At 45.2% G+C, this 19926-nt stretch overlaps 2 protein-coding genes across 2 annotated transcripts in view; both read left to right on the top strand.

Annotated features, from left to right (window-relative positions):
• The first annotated feature begins 4897 nt into the window (after nt 1-4897).
• Nucleotides 4898-14468, top strand: LAYN (layilin). The gene is made up of 7 exons (XM_054291488.1): nt 4898-4976; nt 7386-7683; nt 10551-10708; nt 12037-12075; nt 12418-12501; nt 12874-12976; nt 14127-14468. The coding sequence occupies exons 1-7, from the start codon at nt 4910-4912 to the stop codon at nt 14464-14466; spliced, it is 1089 nt and encodes a 362-aa protein (XP_054147463.1). The 5' UTR covers nt 4898-4909; the 3' UTR covers nt 14467-14468.
• A 4909-nt stretch (nt 14469-19377) lies between these two features.
• The window catches only part of SIK2 (salt inducible kinase 2), a 35975-nt gene continuing 35426 nt past the window's right edge, over nt 19378-19926 (top strand). The window contains 1 exon segment of the mRNA XM_054291491.1: nt 19378-19533. Within this exon segment, the coding sequence (XP_054147466.1) occupies nt 19384-19533 (150 nt within the window). The 5' untranslated portion in view covers nt 19378-19383.

Genomic DNA, 19926 nt, shown 5'->3' with positions numbered 1-19926 from the left:
ACCCAGGGAAAAGATGGGAGCAACCCAGGGGAAAAGGTGGGAAAATCCATGGGGAAAAGATGGGAACATCCCAGGGGAAAGGGTGGGAGCATCCCCAGAGGAATTCTGCCAGGAAAAGGCTCCTGGGGAAGGGAGCAGGGAGGAATCTAAATACTAAATATATATATAAATATTTTACATAAATATATTTAAACTATATGAGAATATGAATAATAATAGAAATATGAATAGAAATATAAATATAGCTACAAATATAAATATATATTTATAGGATATTTATAATATGTTTATATATATCTAAATATGTACTTTTGATGTATATTTACATCTAATAGAAATATATATCTAATATATATATTTACCTCTAATTTTTATTGGGCATAGATGTAAATATGTGTATTTACATATAATGGAAATATATATAAATATAAATGTAAATATGAATGTAAATATGAATGTAAATATGAATAATATAAACATATCTATTTGGAATTTAGCAGAATAAGGATGATGTGACCAATATTTTGCATTATTTCCAATTCTGTATTATTTTAAGAGCATTTGGGGAGATGGAGACTATGAATATAACAACTGGAAGTTTTTTCTTTCGTTCCAGGTTTGAATTCCATGACTCCAGGAGAAGTGCTTGGTTTGCAGGCAGTGTAGTTAGCTGATTGTCTCCATCACCCACAATCACTAACTTCACTGCCACCAAAACAAGGCACAGCATTCCATTTTTCCTACTGCAAAATCATCAATAATGGGATTTATCCACAGCTTTGTTCCCAGAGTTTCACTTGCCCACAGCAGCATGTGCTGCACGTTGGTAACTTGAAGTAAAATCTTAGATTTCTTGAAGTTGGTGCTAAAATCCTCAGGAATTTTCCTGGACCAGGAATCCTGTTAGCTGTGTTATATTGGTTATATTGTGTTATATCTGTATACAGATGTGTTATATTGGTTATACTGTGTCATATTGGTTATATGGTGTTATATCTATTTATAGGTGTGTTACATTGTTAGCTGTGTTATATTGTTATGTGTGTCATATTGATTATATTGTGCTGTTCCTATATATAGCTGTGTTATATTGTTAGCTGTGTTATATTGTTAGGTGTGTTATATTGGTTATATTGTGTTATATTTATATACAGGTGTGTTATATTGGTTATATTGTGTTATATTTATATATAGGTATGTTATATTGGTTATATTGTGTTATATTGGTTATATTGTGTTATATCTATATATAAGTGTGTTATATTGTTAGCTGTGTTATATTGGTTATATTGTGCTATATCTATATATAGGGGTGTTATATTGTTAGCTGTGTTATATTGGTTATATTGTGTTATATCTATATATAAGTGTGTTATATTGTTAGCTGTGTTATATTGGTTATATTGTGTTATATCTATATATAGGTGTGTTATATTGTTAGCTGTGTTATATTGTTAGCTGTGTTATATTGGTTATATTGTGTTATATCTATGTATAGGCGTGTTATACTGTTAGGTGTGTTATATTGGTTATATTGTGCTGTATCCATATTTAGGTGTTATGACCTCTGAGAGCTCATTAGACCAGGCTGGAAGAAGGGACAGGAACAGGGACAGGCTCTGCCCTCAGCCTGGCCGCCAGGCAGTGTGGTTAGCTGATTGCCCAAAGCAACAATCACTAGCCACACAGCCAGGTGAACAGGTCTGGAACGCTGGGAGCAGGAATTGGGGAGCAGGAATCAGGCTGAGCACACCAGAGATCAGCACCAACAGACAGGCAGTGAAATAAAACATGACCTGCCCTCCTGTCAAGATAATTTTCCCAGTGATCCACCTCATTTCCATTAAAAAACATGAGGATAAAATGGATTTTTGGGTTTTTTCTCCTCCAAATTTGCAGGTTTTGACTCCCATTCTGACTGGGCTCAGCAAGGCCTCTGTTCTCACATCTCCCTCCATTTATTCTGGTGGAATAAATGAAATTAAAACCTGTGGTGGCAGCTCTTCTCCATCCTTGGAGAAGCCAGGCTGGAGTGGAAATGGCCTGAAAGGAGATGGAAACTTCTGCTGAGGCCCAATTACTGACCTGGTTAATTAGTGTGTCTCACCATATAAATAAAGCAAACTCAGATTTTCAGCCTGCCTCTGCAATTCTCCTTTTTTTTTATTCCTAATTTTAGTAAAGCACTCCCCATTTTTAGTGAAAAGCTGCGTTTGGGAACTGGAAGTGGACTGGAGTGGAAATGGCCTGAAAAAAGATGGAAACTTCTGCTGGAACCCCAATTACTGACCTGGTTAATTAGTGAGCCTCACCATCAACAGAACTCCCACAAATAAAGCAATCTCAGGCAAACCATTAAGCACAGAAATTGCATTTTCAGCCTGACTCTGCAATTATGATTTCTTTTATCCCTAATTTTAGCTCAGCACTCCCCATTTTCGGTGCAGAGCTGGGTTTGGGAGCCAGGCCAGGCAGAGCAATCTGCAGGAGGTGCTGAGCTCTGCAAACCTTTCCTGAGAGTCAGCAATCCCCCCTTCCCCATCAATAATCCCAGAAGGAATCTCATCCATCACCAGCCATTAGTCTGCTCTGAATTCTGCCTGCAGCCAGCAGCAGTTCACTGAGGCTTCCCTTTCTTTTTATTTCTTAATTTTTTTTCTTAATTCCTTGGAAGGTTGCACTTGATGGGTTTGGAGGGGTTTTCCAAGCAGGGATGAAAGCCAGGATTTGCAGCTTTGGGCAGCCATAAAGATTCATTTGAAGCAGTAAATGGTGTTACACAAATATAGGACACCCTAAAAGCATCCCATAAGTCTAAGAAAATTCAAATTAATGCAGCGGATAGAATAAGAATAATGTTCAGGTTATTGTCAGTCACGGATATTGCTTAGTGTTCAAATCCAGATTTCAGATTTGATTCAGATGTGAATAAATCCAAAGGAGCAAACCCTGGAAATTGTATAAATCTGGGAAGAGAATGTGAGTTCATCAAAAGAATTCCTTAAGCAAAGAGGATCCTGCAGGTTGGGGAACTCTGAAATTCCAGGCCAGGCACAGGAGGTAAATGAAGTTTAAGAGCGCTAAAAAAAGTTATTAAGGACAATTTTCTATCTCAAAACCACAAGAAACAAGGCAGTGAGTCTAAATTCCTCCGTTTAATATGAAAGGAATCTTGACAGCCTGGCCATTGTTATTTTTTCTATTTTTTATTTTTTATTTTTTCCATTGCTGTCTCCAAGTTTTTCCTCGCTGAAACACAAACACTCAGTTTATAACCAAATTACCAAACTGGCTGCTCCGCTCCCTAAAAAGCTCTCAGAAACTGGATTTGAGCAATAAAGCCAGAATTCCATTTGGGGATTTTTATTATTATCAGCAGTGAAATACAGATTCACTGATTTATAATGGTTTGGCCTGGCCTGGCCGGATGTTTATCAGGAGAATAAAATCCAGAAGTAAGAGGTCTGGATTCTATTAAGGCTTTTCCTTCCTCCTGCTGTAATTCCCAGGATACAAAGCAGAGACAAATGAGCTGAAGGTTAAGAACCAAATATCTGAATTAACACAATTTAATTCCTCAGTTGTACAGAGGAGCACTGAGATATTAAAGCTGATATGTGCAGAGATTGGAGAAATAAGCTGGAAAACAAGATTTCAAAAGGTACTTTCAGGAATGACGTCTTCATTTTGGACATAAAAGCCTCTTTTTTTTCCTTCCTCCTTTATTTAAGCTTTTCAGTTGGTTCCTATTAAGCACTTCCTCTTCTCAAAGTTTATTAAAATGCTGAACTAAGTCTGTCTGCTTGGCCCAAATTCCATAAACAGGGCTGGATGGAGAGCCTGGGCTGCAGGAATCAGGTGTGGAGCAGCTTCCCAAGAATCCATGCAGGAATCACAATTCCCTTGCTGTGCTTTCCCTTCCCAGGGCTAAAAACGCTGAAATTTTGGAGCCAATCCCAGGATTTTGCACTTGAAGTGATCCTTGTGGTGATCCCTTCCTACTCAGAATATTTAGAATAGTTAGATTCAAGAATACAGAATATAGAATGGAATATAGAATATGCAATGGTTCTGTAGTTAGATTTAGAGTAGTTAGCTTTAGAAAATAGCTAGGTTTAGAAAACTGGGATTGGGATGGATTAAAGAAGTCAGTGGTTGGCTGGAGCAACAGGAAACCATAAAGCTCATCCTACAGCAAATGCACATCTGGGAAAGAGAAGGAAAAACCTTTCCAAAACAAACAAACAAACAAACAAAAAAAATCTCCAGATAGTTAGATCTACAAAGCTGGGATTGGGATGGATACAATAGATCAGTGGTTGGCTGGAGTGACAGGAAACCATAAAGCTCATCCTGCTTCCCCACAGCAAATCAATCCACAGCTGGGAAAGTGAAGGAAAACCCTTTCCAAAAAAACCAACCAAACAAACAAACAAAAAAATTCCAAATAGTTAGATTTAGAAAGCTTTTCTAAATGTAAAAAAACATCAGGGATGGATAAAATAGGTCAGTGGTTGGCTGGAGTGACAGGAAACCGTAAAGCTCATCCCGCTTCCCCGCAGCAAACCCACATCTTGGAAAGCAAAGGAAAACCCTTTCGAAAAATAAATAAATAAATAAATAAATAAACAAACAAACGATCCCAACTGGCCAGCGCGGGGCCGGACCCGCCCGTGGGTGGTTCCCGGTGGGCGGGGGGGGTTCCATGGGGACATAAAGCGGGGTCGGAGGGATGCGGGCAGAGCCATGCGGGGCTCGGGGAGCGCGCTCAGCGCCGGGGCAGCGGCGGCTCCGCGGGGCCGGGACTGAGCCCGGGAGGAGGAAGAGGAGGGAAGGAGGCAGAGAAAGGAGGAAGGAAGGCAGGGAAGGAAGGAGGAGCTGTCGCTGTCCCGTCCCGTCCCGCGGAGCGATGCTGGCGGCAGCGGCGCTGTGCGCGGCCGCGCTGGGATGCGCGGCGGGGGCGCGGCTGCTCAGCGGTAAGAGGGGCTGGGGATCGCTGGGCATCGCTCCGAGATCGTGTAAGGTTCCTCTCTAACCCAAAAATATCCCTCCGGCCCCGCCACCCCCGCCTCTGTGGCTGGGAGGGTCGCGATGCGCTGTCGCGACACGGGCAGGGATGCTGTCGCCCCGCGGTGATGCAGGGAGAGGTTGGGTTCGGTCGTTCTGGGGATCTTCTCCAACTTTTCCGGCTGGTTTTCCCCGCCGCCCTGCCCCGGGCCGCTCGCTGGAGTCAGACCCCGAGCGAGGAGGAGATGAAGGGGAAGGAGCACAAGGAATCCTTTCAGGCTGGCTCGGAGCTGCGCATTCCGGCTCCCAAACCGAGCGCTGAAATCCAGCCAGAAATCAGCTCCAGCGAATTTCCTCTGCTGAAAGCAATGGCAATCGGCTGATAAGGCACAGACTTTCTTCCTCTATTTTTTTAATGAGGAAAGAATGTGTTTGTGTACCAGGGAAGAGCTGAGTGCAGTTTTTGTGAGGGTTGCTAGAGACTTGCAGGTTTTTAATGACACTCTGCTGTCTGTTTTCCTTTTGCCTCTCCCAGCAGCAGTGGACATTTCCCTCAGAAGAGGTAAGGGGCTTTGCCTTTTTCTCAGAGTGTCAAACTGCCAAGAGAAACACAGGCTGTGCTAGAAATGTATTTTTTAGTAGCGCTGTCATAGTAAAAATCCTGCTCCTGTTGTAATCCCTGTGCAAAATGTTAGCAAACTCCATTTCTGGCTATTTAACTGCTGAAAAATTCCAGTAGGAAAGGTGTTTAAACTCCCACTCCTCCAGTGACCAACATACAAGGATAAAGCAACGCCAGCAGTGATCCCACGGCAGGGTTTGTAGTGACCTGTCCTTGTATTATCCATTTGTTCCAAGCACACCACAAGTGTTGCTGAATGTTTTCCTTCTGTAAAAACATGTAGGTTAGCAGATTGTGCCTGCAAAGAAATATTTACTGAGCAAAACAAAGCTGTTTGTTTCCACAGTCTAAATATTGGGACTGCTCTGCTGAAAAAAACGCCCGAGTGCATCATTTTGGATGATGTGTCTTTTCACTTTGATCTTCCCTCGGAACCAAAATAAGCTCTGCTGCTCCTGCATGAGACAGTCCTTGGCTTGTGACAGCCTGAAAACAGACATTGTTTACTCCCTGGGCAGGCAGAAACATTGCAGAGCTGGAGATTGGGCTGTGGGAATTTAAATTGTGATCTCCAGTACAGATACTGAAAATGAAAGTTTGAGGTTGGATGTAAATCAGAAATTCTGCCCTGTGAGGGTGGTGAGGCCCTGCCTGGCCAGAGGGGATGTCCCATGCTGGGAGTGCCCAAGGCCAGGCTGGACTGGGCTTGGGGCAGCCTGGGATGGTGGGAGGTGTCCCCATGAGAGGGTTTGAAGTCCTTTCCAACCCCAAGTATTCTGGGATTCTGTGGCACTGCAATATCCATTGAAATATTGCACATAGATATATTATATCTATATTGCATATCTGTACCTCTATATTGAATATAGATATATCTATATTGCATATCTATATTGCAGAGATATAATATATATTGTATCTATACATCTATATTATATTATATCTATATTTATTGCATATAGATAATGTATATTATATCTATATTGCATATCTATATTGTATATTTATTCCATATAGATATAATATATATTTTATCTGTATTGCATATCTATATATCTATATTGCACAGAGATATAATATATTATATCTATATTATATCTATATATCTATATTATATTATATCTATATATCTATATTGCATATATATATAATTTATATTCTATCTATATTGCATATCTAAATTGTATATTTATTGCCTATAGATATAATATACATTTTATCTTTATTGCATATCTATATATCTATATTGCATAGAGATATATATTATATACATTTCATATCTATAGTATATTTATATTACATATAGATATATATTATTGCATATAGATACATATTGCATAAAAGATAAGTTCTTGCTATCTCTGCTTGTATAAGGAAATCTCTAATTTTGACCATTTAACTCCTTAAAAATAATAATAATTTTAAAAAACGTCTTGGAACCCTTGCCAGGGAACTTAGCTTTTTAAGAGGTTGCATGTGCCAGCTTGCTCTGGCACAGTGTTTCTTTGGGAGGAACTCCCAGGATCTGCAAATCCCAGAAAAATCACAAGAAGAGCAGGACATGAAAGGACCTAAACTTTGAGATTCAGCAATAAAAACTTGGAGATGCCATTTGCCAGCCTAGTAACACAAAAGCCTTTTACCCGTGTTGTATTTTCCACATAAACAGCACAAAACTCACGCAAACCGATGTTTTATTTTAATTTTGATGCCGTTTAGCGCCGTCCCTGTGACAGCTTTCTGTCCCTCCCTGCAGGGCAGACGGTGTGCAGGCGTGGGACGCAGAAACCCTGCTACAAAATCGTTTATTTCCACGACGCCTCCCGCAGGACCAGCTACGAGGAGGCTCACCTGGCCTGCAGGGCTGACGGGGGACACCTGGTCAGCATCGAGAGCCCAGCGGAGCAGAGGCTGATCGAATCCTTGATCAGGAGCCTCCTGGCCTCGGATGGAGACTTCTGGATTGGGCTCAGGAGGAGGAAGGAGGAGGGGGACAACAGCACTGAGTGTCACCGCTTCTACTCCTGGTCAGACGGGAGCTCGTCCAAATTTCGGTGGGTACATGGGGGTGCCACAGTGGGGCTGGCACGGGAATTCAGGATTTTGTCCAAGAAATCCAGGCAGGGATGTCCCAGCTGTCACTTGTGCTCCTTCGGTGTTGTGTTTTCTGAGGTCCCCATTGTTGGGAGGAATGTTACTCTGACTCCGTGTTCTCAGAAGGCTGATTTATTATTTTATGATCTATGTTATATTATATTACTTATACTAAACTATACTAAAGATTACAGAAAGGATACAGACAGAAGGCTAAAAGATAATAGTGAAAAACTCCTGACTCTCTTCTCAGAGTCTGACACAACTTAGCTCCAACTGGCCATTAATTTGATATGGATTGTTCAATTGTTCAATTCCATGTACATTGTTCAAAACAATTCACATGAAGGCAATGAAACAATCTCCAGCCGCATTCCAAAGCAGCAAAACACACGAGAAGCGAATCAGATAATTATTGTTTCCATTTTTCTCTGAGGCTTCCCAGCTTCCCAGGAGAAAAATCCTGGGCAAACAGATTTTTCAGAAAATGTGACGGTGGCACTTCTGCACCCATCCCATCACCCTCCTGGTGGTGCTCCATGGGAGTGGCTGCTTTAGGCTAAATTGATCATTTTTGGGGGCTAAAAGAGGGGAAACAACAAGTGGTGTGGCCTTAGAATCTCTGATCAGGCAGCTACAAATGACGTGAAGATTCCCGCACTGCAGATCCCATGAAGTTTGTACCTGATGTCCTGAAAAATGAAAAATTTTATTCCCCTGATGAAGATTCCTGCACTGCAGATCCCATAAAGTTTATACCTGATACCCTGAATAATGAAAATGTGATTCCCTTCCTGAGGGAATAACATTTTTTCCTGTGAGACAGCAAAATATTAGAGCTGCAGGATTTATTGCAGACATGTAAAACTAAGTTTTCACAGCACTTTTTAGATTTCTGCCTCCTTGTCTTAAGGAACCACAGGATTTGTTATAATTAAATTATAAAAGCAGCAACGCTGACACCAATTTGCATCCTTATATCAGACATGTAAAAACCACCTTGAAATTTTGACCTTTTTTGCTCTGGGAGCAGCCCATAAGGCATTTCAGTCACTCCGAAATGAACAAATAAAAGCAGGTTTTAGCATTATTTGATATCTTAAAGTCTCTCCCGTGGCTCAGATATTGGGGGTGGATAATGGGAAGCTGGAACCAGAATCTGCTGCTAAGAAACAGGCACGGCTTTGCTGCCTTCCATTGGTGAGACACTCTTCTTTCTGCTGAATGACAGAGCCAAGGAAAACACCAGGGGAGGAAGGAAGTGAGGGAGGAATAAAGCATTGGAATGGCTGGAAAAACACCATTTAAAATGGGTGTTCTCCCATGCTGAGAACCTCAGGAAATCTGGAATTATTTATGTCTTATCCATAATTTTTGGCAGGCAGAACATTGCTCGTTCCAGAATCAGTGGGGATTGAACAATTGGCAAAATCAGGGCGGTTTCAGAGGTGTTTTCTGAGCTGCATAAAATATCTCCTCACCAACAGTGATTTTACAGTGCACTGTAAAATCCTCCCTCCTGTGCATTGCCTGGAAAAGCAGCACAGGTGGCTGGTGGTGAGGTTTATTCTTGGAAAACAAAAAAAAGAAATTATCTGCAAGGCTGTGGTGGTGCATTTCTGACAGAGGAAGGCAGGTTCTGCTTCAGATTTTTAGTTTTCTTCATTAAATAGGTGCCAAAATCCCAGGCACTGAGACTGAGAGAGCAAAAATGATGATTTTTGCACAGGTTTAAAATTAAGTGTTAAAATTGAGCTCCTCTGCAAGGCTCAGTGAAGTCAGGAGAACTTGGACTTTCTCTGCACAATTGCAGCTCATTTTGAGCTATTTTATTGTTCAAGAAATGACCTTGTCTACGAGAAAATAGTGAATTCTAAACCCACATTCCTAAAGTTGTACCCAGGGACCAGAACTGAATCCTCGTTTCTGGTTTACTCCATGGTGTCCATGCTCATTGCCACTACATTTAAGAAATAAATTTGTTTCAAGATCATTATAAAAATCTGTTAATTGCACTAGCTGAGACCTTTTGGTAATGCTGACTGGGACAGGAAGGAGGGAAGGGAAATTGTGAGGAGCTCAGGCCTTTGCTCACTGATATTTGTAGAACTTGCTTGCAGGGTTTGAAAAATCTGAATTAAAAGGACAAACAACTGCATTTCATAACTCCCATTTTACATTTTCGGTGGAGGGAAATTTCCTTTCAGAGGCAATTTCCCTTCAGAGGGAGTTGCAATTGTGAGGAGCTCAACCATTTGCTCGCTGATATATGTCAAGCACTTTGCTTGTGGAGTTTGAAAAATCTGAATTAAAAGGACCAATAACTGCATTTCATAACTCCCATTTTCCATTTACAGTGGAGGGAAATTTCCCTTCAGAGGGAATTTCCCTTCAGAGGGAAGGGAAATTGTGATGAGCTCAGCCCTTTGCTCACTGATACTTGTTGAACACTTTGCTTGCGGAGTTTGAAAAAATCTGAATTAAAAGAACAAACAACTGCATTTCATAACTCCCATTTTTCATTTTCAGTGGAGGGAAATTTCCCTTCAGAGGGAATTTCCCTTCAGAGGGAATTTCCCTTCAGAGGGAAGGGAACTTCAGAGGGAAGGGAAATTATGAGGGGCTCCGCCCTTTGCTCGCTGATATCTGTCAGACTTGCTTGCAGAGTTTGAAAAATCTGAATTCAAAGAACAAACAACTGCATTTCATCCCTCCCATTTCCCCAGCGGAGCTGCAGGGTGTGCCACAACCCCTCCAGCTCTGCTTTTTTCCCCCTCCAAGCTGCTGGCAGCTGGCCCTGAGGTGGTTTTTGTGTGTTTTTCCCCAGGAATTGGTACGTGGACGAGCCGTCGTGCGGGGGCGAGGTGTGCGTGGTGCTCTACCACCAACCCTCTGCCCCCCCTGGGCTGGGGGGTCCCTACATGTTCCAGTGGAACGATGACAGGTGCACCATGAAGAACAACTTCATCTGCAAATACTCCCTGGGTGAGGAGGCCCTGTGGGGCTGCAGGCCTGCAGGAGGGGGAATGAGGAGGGTGGTGGGTGATAGGGAAATTATAGAGGGGCTTGAGGGCTGGTCTGCAAGACAAGCTGAATTAATACAATCAATAATAATTGATGATTAAATATTGAAGTGAAGGGAGACGACCCATCTTTGTTGATTCGGCATCGACTCCAATTTATTGATCAAATCAGCCACCTTTTATAACACTGTTAATTAACTTCATGCATATTGCAAAATTCGAGCTCACCATAGGTCAGAGATTACACATCAACCCCTCCTTTTGTTTTCAATACCAAGATTTGTGTTCTCAAAACTTACTTTTACTTTCCCAAAACAGCCAAAGATAGAATGTTCACCTGTTATGAGAAAACTGCCTGAGAACCCTGGTATGAAAGGTTCTCAAGGCCTTCATGTTTGTCACTTTTGCTTTCCCATACCTTATCCAAGGACAAGATATTTACTTGTTATTAAAAACAACCTGAGAACTTCTGCTGTTTACATAAACACGCCTGAGAACTCTTGTTGTTTACAGAAACAGGCTGTGAGAATTAGCTGCTTACAGCAGCCTTTTACTTTTCCATCAGCTGTATATTGTCATGGCCTTTTTCCTTCAAGCCATGTCTGAGCAAAAATCTCCAACAATTAAACAACAATTGATAATTAAATAATAATTGATGGTTTTCCAGTGTATCCATAGCAAGGAAGGAGACAAGGCTGTCAGCATGGGAACAGATTAGAAAAGATACCTGAAAATTTTTGTGATCTGGACTACGTGCATAAGTAGATGTGTATACTTGCCTTATTAAATTTCTGTAAAACTTACAGAAATTTCTCTAAGTTATACATAAATTCTGCGAAACAGAATTTCCGTTTCGCAGAATTTACAAAATTTCTGTTTTACAGAAATGCTGTAAACTTACAGAATTTTCTGTAACACTTACCAATTATATTGGCACTAATTGCCTTGCAGCAATGAATATAATCAGTTATTATGGTGTAGTTACTGATTTAAGATCAGGCTTTATTAAGAGTATATAAGCTGGAGAACAGACAGAATAAAAACTTTTTCTACTTACATACTGAGCACGTGTGTGTGTCACATCCAACCTAACAGGGACAGGAGAGCCTCCCTCAGTTTTTAATTTATTCAGCAAATCAGGAAAACATCCCAGTGTCCGTAGCTGCTTGTGGTTTGCATAAATTCCCTGGGGGTTTTCATGAGGGGTTTGAGGTCTCAGATAGGGGGAGAACACAGAAGAAATTGTGCATTTCACTCATGGGGAAATTCTGCATTTCTCTTTTCCTCCAGAGAAGCCAACGAGAGCTCCAATAGACAATTCCCGAAGAGGTGAGTTGGACAGATTTGTATGGGAATTTTTCTAAAATTATTAAAATATTTTAATCATTAAAGTAATTATTTCAATTATTAATTATTAAATTATCAGCCATTCATTGTCAAGGACACCCAAAAAGAATCTCCCCTGCAGTTTGCATTTCCCCTGTGCTGTTCCCTGCCCCATCCTGCAAGGAAAACCCCATTGCTGGTGATGCTGCAGGGATGGCAGTGCAAGAATCCCAGTGCACCTCACACATCTTTGCAGCTCCCAGCCTCTTCAATCTCCTCTCAGCCTCACTTTTTTTATTAATTAAAAAAAGAATCTGCAGAATTAATGAAGCTGCTTCTTTCCAGCTGTGGCAACAGAGGCCTGGAAGCCAAAGTTCCCAGAGGAACGCTGGAGGAAAGGTGCCAATGGAACAGCTGGGAGAGCCAGAGGTAAATTCTGCTCTCAAAACCTCATTTCAAGTGTTTGGCTCCAAGTGTGGAAGACTGAATATAGAAAACAACCTCTGGAAAAAAAACTTCCCTTAATATTTTCCAGGACAGAATAAGGAGGTTGCTCCGGAGGTAAAAATGTTCAAAATCCAAAGCTATGCCAAGTATTTTGGGTGTGAAAAAACCACTTTTATTATTTCAGTATTGTGAATTATATTATTATGTTTATTGTGAGTGTTTTACAGTGAATATTATATTATTATTGTGAATTTTATTATTATATTTATTGTGAATGTTTTGTTTGTACATCTGTGATAAACCATGAAAAACTTGCAATTTCTTCTCATGACCCTGCTTCATTTTTGCCCCCAGAACCCATTCAGGGCCTTGCCTTCATCCTGATTTCCAGCGTTCCTGTGCTGCTTCTCCTGCTGGCCATCACAGGCATCTCCTGCTTTTGGCTCTTCATGAAGAGGTGAGGGGAATTTTTGTGTTCTGAATTAGCAGTGACACCTTGTCCTGTTCACAGCTAATTTTACCATCCTGGAAAAAGCTCTGCACAGGAGCGTTTGCAGCCAGAGAAATGCTGAAAAACTGGTGTTGATGCTCTAGGCTGGGTTAATTGAGAAGTAAAATTCTATGTAAATCACATTTTTGTAGAGGAGGCCGGAAAAAATATCATCAAGATTACAATTTTGATGTGTTAACCCTTTTTAATAAAGATTTGAATTTCAGAAGTTCCCCTTCAAAAGCAAAAAATGCAGCAAATGAAAGGATAAGAATTTGGAGCAGAGAATGTTTAGCAATGTCCTCTCCTTGGTTTCTCTGTGTGCACAGCAGCTTGGAGGGGAATGCTGGCTGGGATTTTGGGAGTGTCAGGAGGAGTTTTGCTGCCCCAACCTCTGAGCTCTGCAGGTCGTGGGATTTCCCAGGAGAGCAGCCTGGAAAGGCTGGAATAAGGAATGTCCTGGGCCCAGCTTTGCTCAAAGCCCATCACCAAATCACTGTCAGAGCTCTGCTGTTGGTTTGTGTTTTCCTCTGTGTTATTTCATGGTTTTTCCCTTTTCCCTGCCCTCCCAAGGAGACGGGAGCTGCTGGTGCAGCCCTCAGTACGTCCTGGGATTTCCCAGGAGAGCAGCCTGGAATAAGGAACATCCTGGGCCCACTTTGCTCAAAACCCATCACCAAATCACTGTCAGGGTTCTGCTGTTGGTTTGTGTTTTCCTCTCTATTTTGTTGTTTCCCTCTTGCCCTGCCCTCCTCAGCAGACAGGAGCTGCTGGATGTGGCCCTCAGCAGATCCTGCCCGGAGATTTTCCAGGAGAGCAGCCTGGAAATAAGGAATGTCCTGAGCCCAGCTTTGCTCAAAGTACTGTCACAGTTCTGCTGTTAGTTTGTGCTTTCCTCTGTGTTATTTTTATATTTTTTCCCTTTTTTCCTCCTCAGGAGACAGGAGCTGCTGGTGCAGCCCTCAGCATGTCCTGGGATTTCCCAGGAGAGCAGCCTGGAATAAGGAACATCCTGGGCCCAGCTTTGCTCAAAGCCCGTCACCAAATCACTGTTAGAGCTCTGCTTTTTGTTTTCCTCTGTGCTATTTTTATATTTTTTCCCTTTTCCCCTCCTCAGGAGACAGGAGCTGCTGGATGTGGCCCCCAAGGGTGACCGGGCCTGGCTGCCCCAGCCCGGCAGGGACAGCCCCAGGCTGGACATCTCCAGGGTGCTCCACAAGCAGAGCGAAGCTGACCTGGCTGGGGCCAGGCCTGGCACGAAGAATTCCTCCTTCCGTGCCCACGAGGGGCTGCAGAGCCCCTGCAGGGACCCCCAGGACCCCTCCAGCAGGGGCTGGGTGACACTGGCCAGCACGGAGAGTGGCTTTGTCACCAACGACATCTACGAGCTCTGCGGGGACCGCGTGGGCCGGAGCAAGGAGTCCACCTGGGTGGACAATGAGATTTATGGATATTGAGGAAATGGACCTAAAAAAACCCCACTGGAGTTTGGATTTTTGGGTGTCAACGTGACTTTTCTTGCCCTTTCTATGCACTTGTTCAATAACAGGATGTGTGGTTTTGTGAGGGTCCCCAGGATGAGGGAAGAGATGAGAATCTTGACTCCACGTCTCAGAAGGCTGATTTATTATTTTATGATATATATTACATTAAAAGAAAATTATATACTAAAACTATACTAAAAGAATAGAAGAAAGGATTTCATCAGAAGGCTTGAAAGAAATAGAAAATAATAATAATAAAATCTTGTGACTGATCAGAGAGTCTGAGACAGCCAGACTGTGATTGGTCATTAATTAAAAACAACCACATGAGACCAATCCCAGATGCACCTGTTGCATTCCACAGCAGCAGATAATCAATGTTTACATTTTGTTTCTGAGGCCTCTCTGGAAAAAAGATCCCAGCAAAAGGATTTTTCATAAAATGTGTCTGTGACAGCAACGTGGACATGCAACTCTCCAAGGTAAAAAAAGAGAGAAGCTTAATTTCTGACTCCCAACATTTATAGATTTCCAAAAGTGACAGTGGACAAACCAACAGTCCATCAGATTTCTCCTCCTCCATAAAAGAATGCAAACAATCAGTTATTTACAGAAAGTGTGTGAGAAAGTTCATTACAAGAATGTAAACATCAGAAGGTTTAGAAAAACTTTAAAAAATCAGGGTGACAATGGTGTGTGTGGTGTTTGTCCCGGTTTTGCATTGTGCTCTTATTCTTCTATTTTCTGCAAGAATAGGGGTTTTTAAAGATCCAAACTGACAGGAATGTACAGATTTTGCTTTGCACCAAGGAATGACACATTAGTACCCCCCCATTCCTTTTTGTACCAAAGATATGCCTTGAAACTGAAGGACAATCCAAAATCCTTATTTATTTACAGACCTCGTCCTCCTCAAAGGTGCTACAAGTTCCCTGTCGTGTGTGATGGAGCTTTCCTGGAGATGCTGAACACGGCAGGTGGGGAAGGAACCCCTTGGTTTGCTTTGCTCGTGTGTGTGACTTTCACTGTGCCTATTAAATTTCTTTATCTCAACCCATGAGTTTGGTCATTTTTACTCCTCCAATTCCCTCCCTCATTCTGCTGGAAGGGGCAGAGACCAAGAAGTGAAAGGGGAACGACCGAGCAACCAAAGAGTGCTGGGCAGGAACACAAATATTTCACACCTTTTGTTCTGCAGGTGATGTTCTGGTTCCAGTCGAGCAACACTGCTGCAGGACAAGACTATGAAGCACCTAAATGTGTTTTGGTTGCCTAAAAGTTGCATGTAAATAAATAAATAGGAAAATTTTAAAAAATCAATTCATAAGCTGGGAGGAAACAAAGGTTTGGCAAAAAGTTGTTTTAAATGTGGCTGAAACAACAACAGCGCTGAGTGCAGGCATAGCCATGAATCTCTTCTGCCAAAACAGGCAGGAAGAAGTTTTCAGATCTCTGAGCTGCTGCTGACTGCTGCAAACACTGAAATGTTTCAGTTGTCACAGCTGCTTCTCACTTCCTAAATGTCCCAGGTGCTGTGGCTGCAGTGTCACAGCAGTTCCTCCACCAGGACATGGGGCAAATAAAGCCCTGAAAGGAGAAATCCCTTTAAAAAATAAATAATTTTCTAATTGCTTTGAAAACAGCATTCAGCGGGCAACAATTTCTCCTGAAAAGCAAAATCTTGATAGAGGAGAGTGGTCAGGGCTGGGCACTCACGGTATCTGGAGTTTCTAATGCAGTAATTAATGCAAATCAAGCAGAAGTCTGTCCACTTTTAATCCTGTGTTCCTGGCCTCCTTATTTTTTTCTTTTTGGCAGCTATCAAGCATCTTTTAGGTACTGAAAAAGAGGAAAATGAGGGGGAGAACTTGTCAGATGCTGGAGTTCAGCTGTGCAAAGCCAAATGTGTGATCCGACCTCTTGAGCCTCCGGTTGGGCTCGGGCAGTGGTCTGAACGAGCTGGGTGTTATTAAAGCGAGGAAAATTTATAAATTTTTATGGATTTTGTAAGTTTGACCCCTCCTTTGGGGCATCCCAGCTGCGGGAGGATGTGCGGGAGCAGCGACCACACGAGGGCATGTGCGCTCCACGTTGATGTCCTGGAAAATCCGCTCAGCCCCGTTTGGGAGGGGTTTGAATCCCTTTCCTTGCAGCAGAGCAAAAACCATCATCAGAAGCCCTGAAATCTGCCCTACAGAGGATGATTTTTATGGGTGAAGTTCCTCTCCTTGCGTTTTTAAGCCCTGTTTTTAAGCCCTGAACTTTCCAGCTTTGTGGTGAGGTTTCTGCAGTTGTTTTCCCTTCCGAGCACCAAAATCTGGCTCAGTCGTTCATTTCCATTAATCTGCTTTAATCATTCAAATCTGGCTTAATCATCAATCATTCACCCTCACCAGGATGAGGCTTGAAAGCGGGCAGGAAGCAAATAAATGTTTGCAGGCTAAAAAACTTCATTCGGGGTGACGTGACTGAGGAGTATTAGGTAACATTCTGCAGGAAAAAAAAGCAACTTTTGACACGCCGAGTTTGGATGCGAAGAAGAGGTGAAAGAGGAGTGAAATTTGGCAAGTGGCAGCTGGGGATGACACCATTTGCTGTTCAAAGAGGATTCTGGAAGGCTCTCTCACGTAGCCATCAATCACTGAAAGGGTGGATGTCTGACTAACCCCAGCCATCAGTTACTCACTGCCAGAACTTGTGCAGGGGATAAATCGAGCAGCAGCAGCTCCCTGCTTCTCCATGGCAGCCCGAGGCAGCAGCGTCATCCCCAAATGTCACTCCTTGGAGGGATCTCATCAGCAGTGAAGGACAAGCATTAATTTCTGCACGGAGACCTTCAGTTCCCTCTGCAGAACAGTCATCGCTGCTTGACACTCAACAAAAGGAACTTTTCACCGAGGATGAGGCAGCTTTACGTGTCAAACCTGCCTAAAAAGGGAAAGAATGACACGACTTTGTTCCTTGCGTTCTTCCACTCTTTTCCTCTTTTTTATGTTTTCTTTTTTTATCTGTGTCCACTCTGTGTGTTCATAAAGCTCCGTGGCTGATTCAACGGGCACGTGCTGTGCCACCAGCTTTGGCATGGGCCTGGTTTAGTCAGGGGAACTGAAAGATTCCAGGGGTGATTCCTGGTTCCCAAATGTCAGGAAGGCACCAGTCCTCCAGCCTGGGACGGAGCAGGGGAGAGGGAGGGACAGGCGTCAACTCAGAGAGCAAAGATTGCTGAAACAAACGGGGAATTAGAAAATGTAAGTGCATCTTGGAAATGCTCACTTAGTAAGTGCATCCTTTAAATGCACACTTACATTCTAAAGCAGAATGAGTGGACTCAGTGCTGAAAAGCAAATTCAGCACTGAAAAGCAAATCCAGCAGAAAGGGCCTTAAATTTCTTCACACATTCTCAGCTCTGATGGTCCTCAGACCATTTCAGGCCAAAGGGACCAACACAGCTCACAAATCTGCCTTTCCAAGTGTGCAGGGAATAAAAACAGAAGAATAATTCCCTGAGAAAGGACCTGCAAAAATCACCCTGCGCATCTGCCTGGCCACCTCAGGACATCACAAAAGTCATTTAAGGGCTCTATTCAAACACCCCTGAGACACTGCCAGGCTTGGGCCACTGGGAGGCTTTGAGCACTCTCTCGGTACAGAAATGCTCCATAATCTCCATTCTGGACCTCTCTGACACAGCTTTGAGCCATCCCCAAGTGTCCTGTGGCTGGGAGAAGGGCTCAGCACCTCCTTCTCCTCATCCCCTCCTCGGGAAGCTGCAGAGAGCCTGGGGTTGTTCCTCAGTATCCAAAAACGAGCTGGGCGTGTTTGGCTCACAGGAGGCTGAGGCGATGTCACCAAGGTCACCAAGGTGTACAAACAGCCCCAGAGGGTGTCACAGGATGGGGACAGGCTCTGTTCGGTGTGACAGGATGAGGAACAACGGTCAGAAATTTAAAAAAAAAACCCCAAATTCCACCCCAAAACGGGTCAGAACATCCCATGGAGGGTGGCTGGAGACACCCGAGGCACCCGGCCGCGCTGCGGTGCCACCTGCCCCAGGGACCGGGAGATGCCAGCGCGGAGGGGACGCTCCAGTGGGGACACAGCGCGGGCGCCGCGGCTGCCACCGCCGGGGCTGGTGGCACTGGCATTGTCCCCGCGCGATGTCCTGGTGCCGGTGTCACTGTCCCTGTCCTTGTCCCGGTCCCCGGTGTCCCCGGTCCCCCCGGTGTCCTGGTGCCGGTGTCACTGTCCCGGTGTCCCGGGTGTCCCGAGTGTCCCGGTGTCCCAGGTGTCCCAATGTCACTGTCCCTGTCCCCGGTCCCGGGTGTCCCGGGTGTCCCGGTGTCCCTGTCCCTGTCCCCGCGCGGTGTCCCGGTACCGGTGTCACTGTCCCTGTCCCTGTCCCCGTGCCATGTCCCGGTGTCCCGGTGTCCCGGTGTCCCTGTCCCTGTCCCCGGTGTCACGGGTGTCCCGGTGCCGGTGTCCCTGTCCCCGGTGTCCCGGTTGTCCCCGGTGTCCCGGTGCCGGTGTCCCTGTCCCTGTCCCCGGTGTCCCGGTGTCCCGGTGCCGGAGTCCCTGTCCCTGTCCCTGTCCCCGGTGTCCCGGTGTCCCGGTTGTCCCCGGTGTCCCGGTGCCGGTGTCCCTGTCCCTGTCCCCGGTGTCCCGGTGTCCCGGTGCCGGTGTCCCTGTCCCCGGTGTCCCGGTGCCGCGCCGTGCCGGGGCGGGCCGTGCCAGCGCGGTTGCCATGGCGAGGCCCCGCCCGCGGTGACGCGCGCGGTGACGCCGCTCGGTCGCTCGGTGCCCGCTCGGTGGCGGAGGGGGCGGCGCGGCCCCGGGGGCGCCGCGCGGAGCCGCAGCCGGAGCCGCCGCCGCCGCCGCCCCCCGAGCCCAGCATGGTGATGGCCGAGCCCCGGCGGCCCCCGGCGCTGCTGCCCCGCGGGCTCGGGCCCGTCCGCGTCGGCTTCTACGACATCGAGGGCACGCTGGGCAAGGGCAACTTCGCGGTGGTGAAGCTGGCGCGGCACCGCATCACCCGCAGCGAGGTGGGCACGGCGCGGGGGGCGCGGCGGGGGCCGCGCGGGGCCGGGGCCGCCGGGGCCGCCGGGGCCGGGGCCGGGGCCGCCGCTTTTGTCCCTTCCGGCACCTCCCGCGGGGACGCGGAGCCCCGGCCGCCGGCCTGGGGGGGTTCTCCCGCCCGCATCCTCCGGGCGAGGGCAGGAGAAGGCGTGCGAGGCCGCGGGGGGATGCCCGAGGATGTCACCCGCGGGATGTCGCCGTCCCCCCCTTCGGGATGTCGCCCCAACGGTGCCACCCCTGGGATGGTGGCATCGCCCCAGGGTGGTGGCGTCGCCCCAGGGTGGCACCCCGAGGATGCTCCGGTGCTGCTCCAGCAGCACTTTCTGCTCCCTGCGAAGGGTCGGACCTTGTGCTGTGCC

This window comes from Melozone crissalis, unplaced genomic scaffold, assembly GCF_028551555.1.
Source record: "Melozone crissalis strain CALT ecotype California unplaced genomic scaffold, PUWL_Pcris_2 ptg000092l_1, whole genome shotgun sequence".
In the NCBI taxonomy this organism is placed as follows: domain Eukaryota; kingdom Metazoa; phylum Chordata; class Aves; order Passeriformes; family Passerellidae; genus Melozone; species Melozone crissalis.
Note: the sequence above shows the minus strand (reverse complement) of the source record. Positions and strands in the feature narration are given on the sequence as shown.

Coding starts and splice junctions, on each gene's coding strand:
- LAYN (XM_054291488.1), top strand. CDS start 4,910: ATGCTGGCGGCAGCGGCGCTGTGCGCGGCCGCGCTGGGATGCGCGGCG. Junction 12,076..12,417: donor AATAGACAATTCCCGAAGAG/GTGAGTTGGACA, acceptor GCTTCTTTCCAG/CTGTGGCAACAGAGGCCTGG. Junction 12,502..12,873: donor AACAGCTGGGAGAGCCAGAG/GTAAATTCTGCT, acceptor TTTTGCCCCCAG/AACCCATTCAGGGCCTTGCC.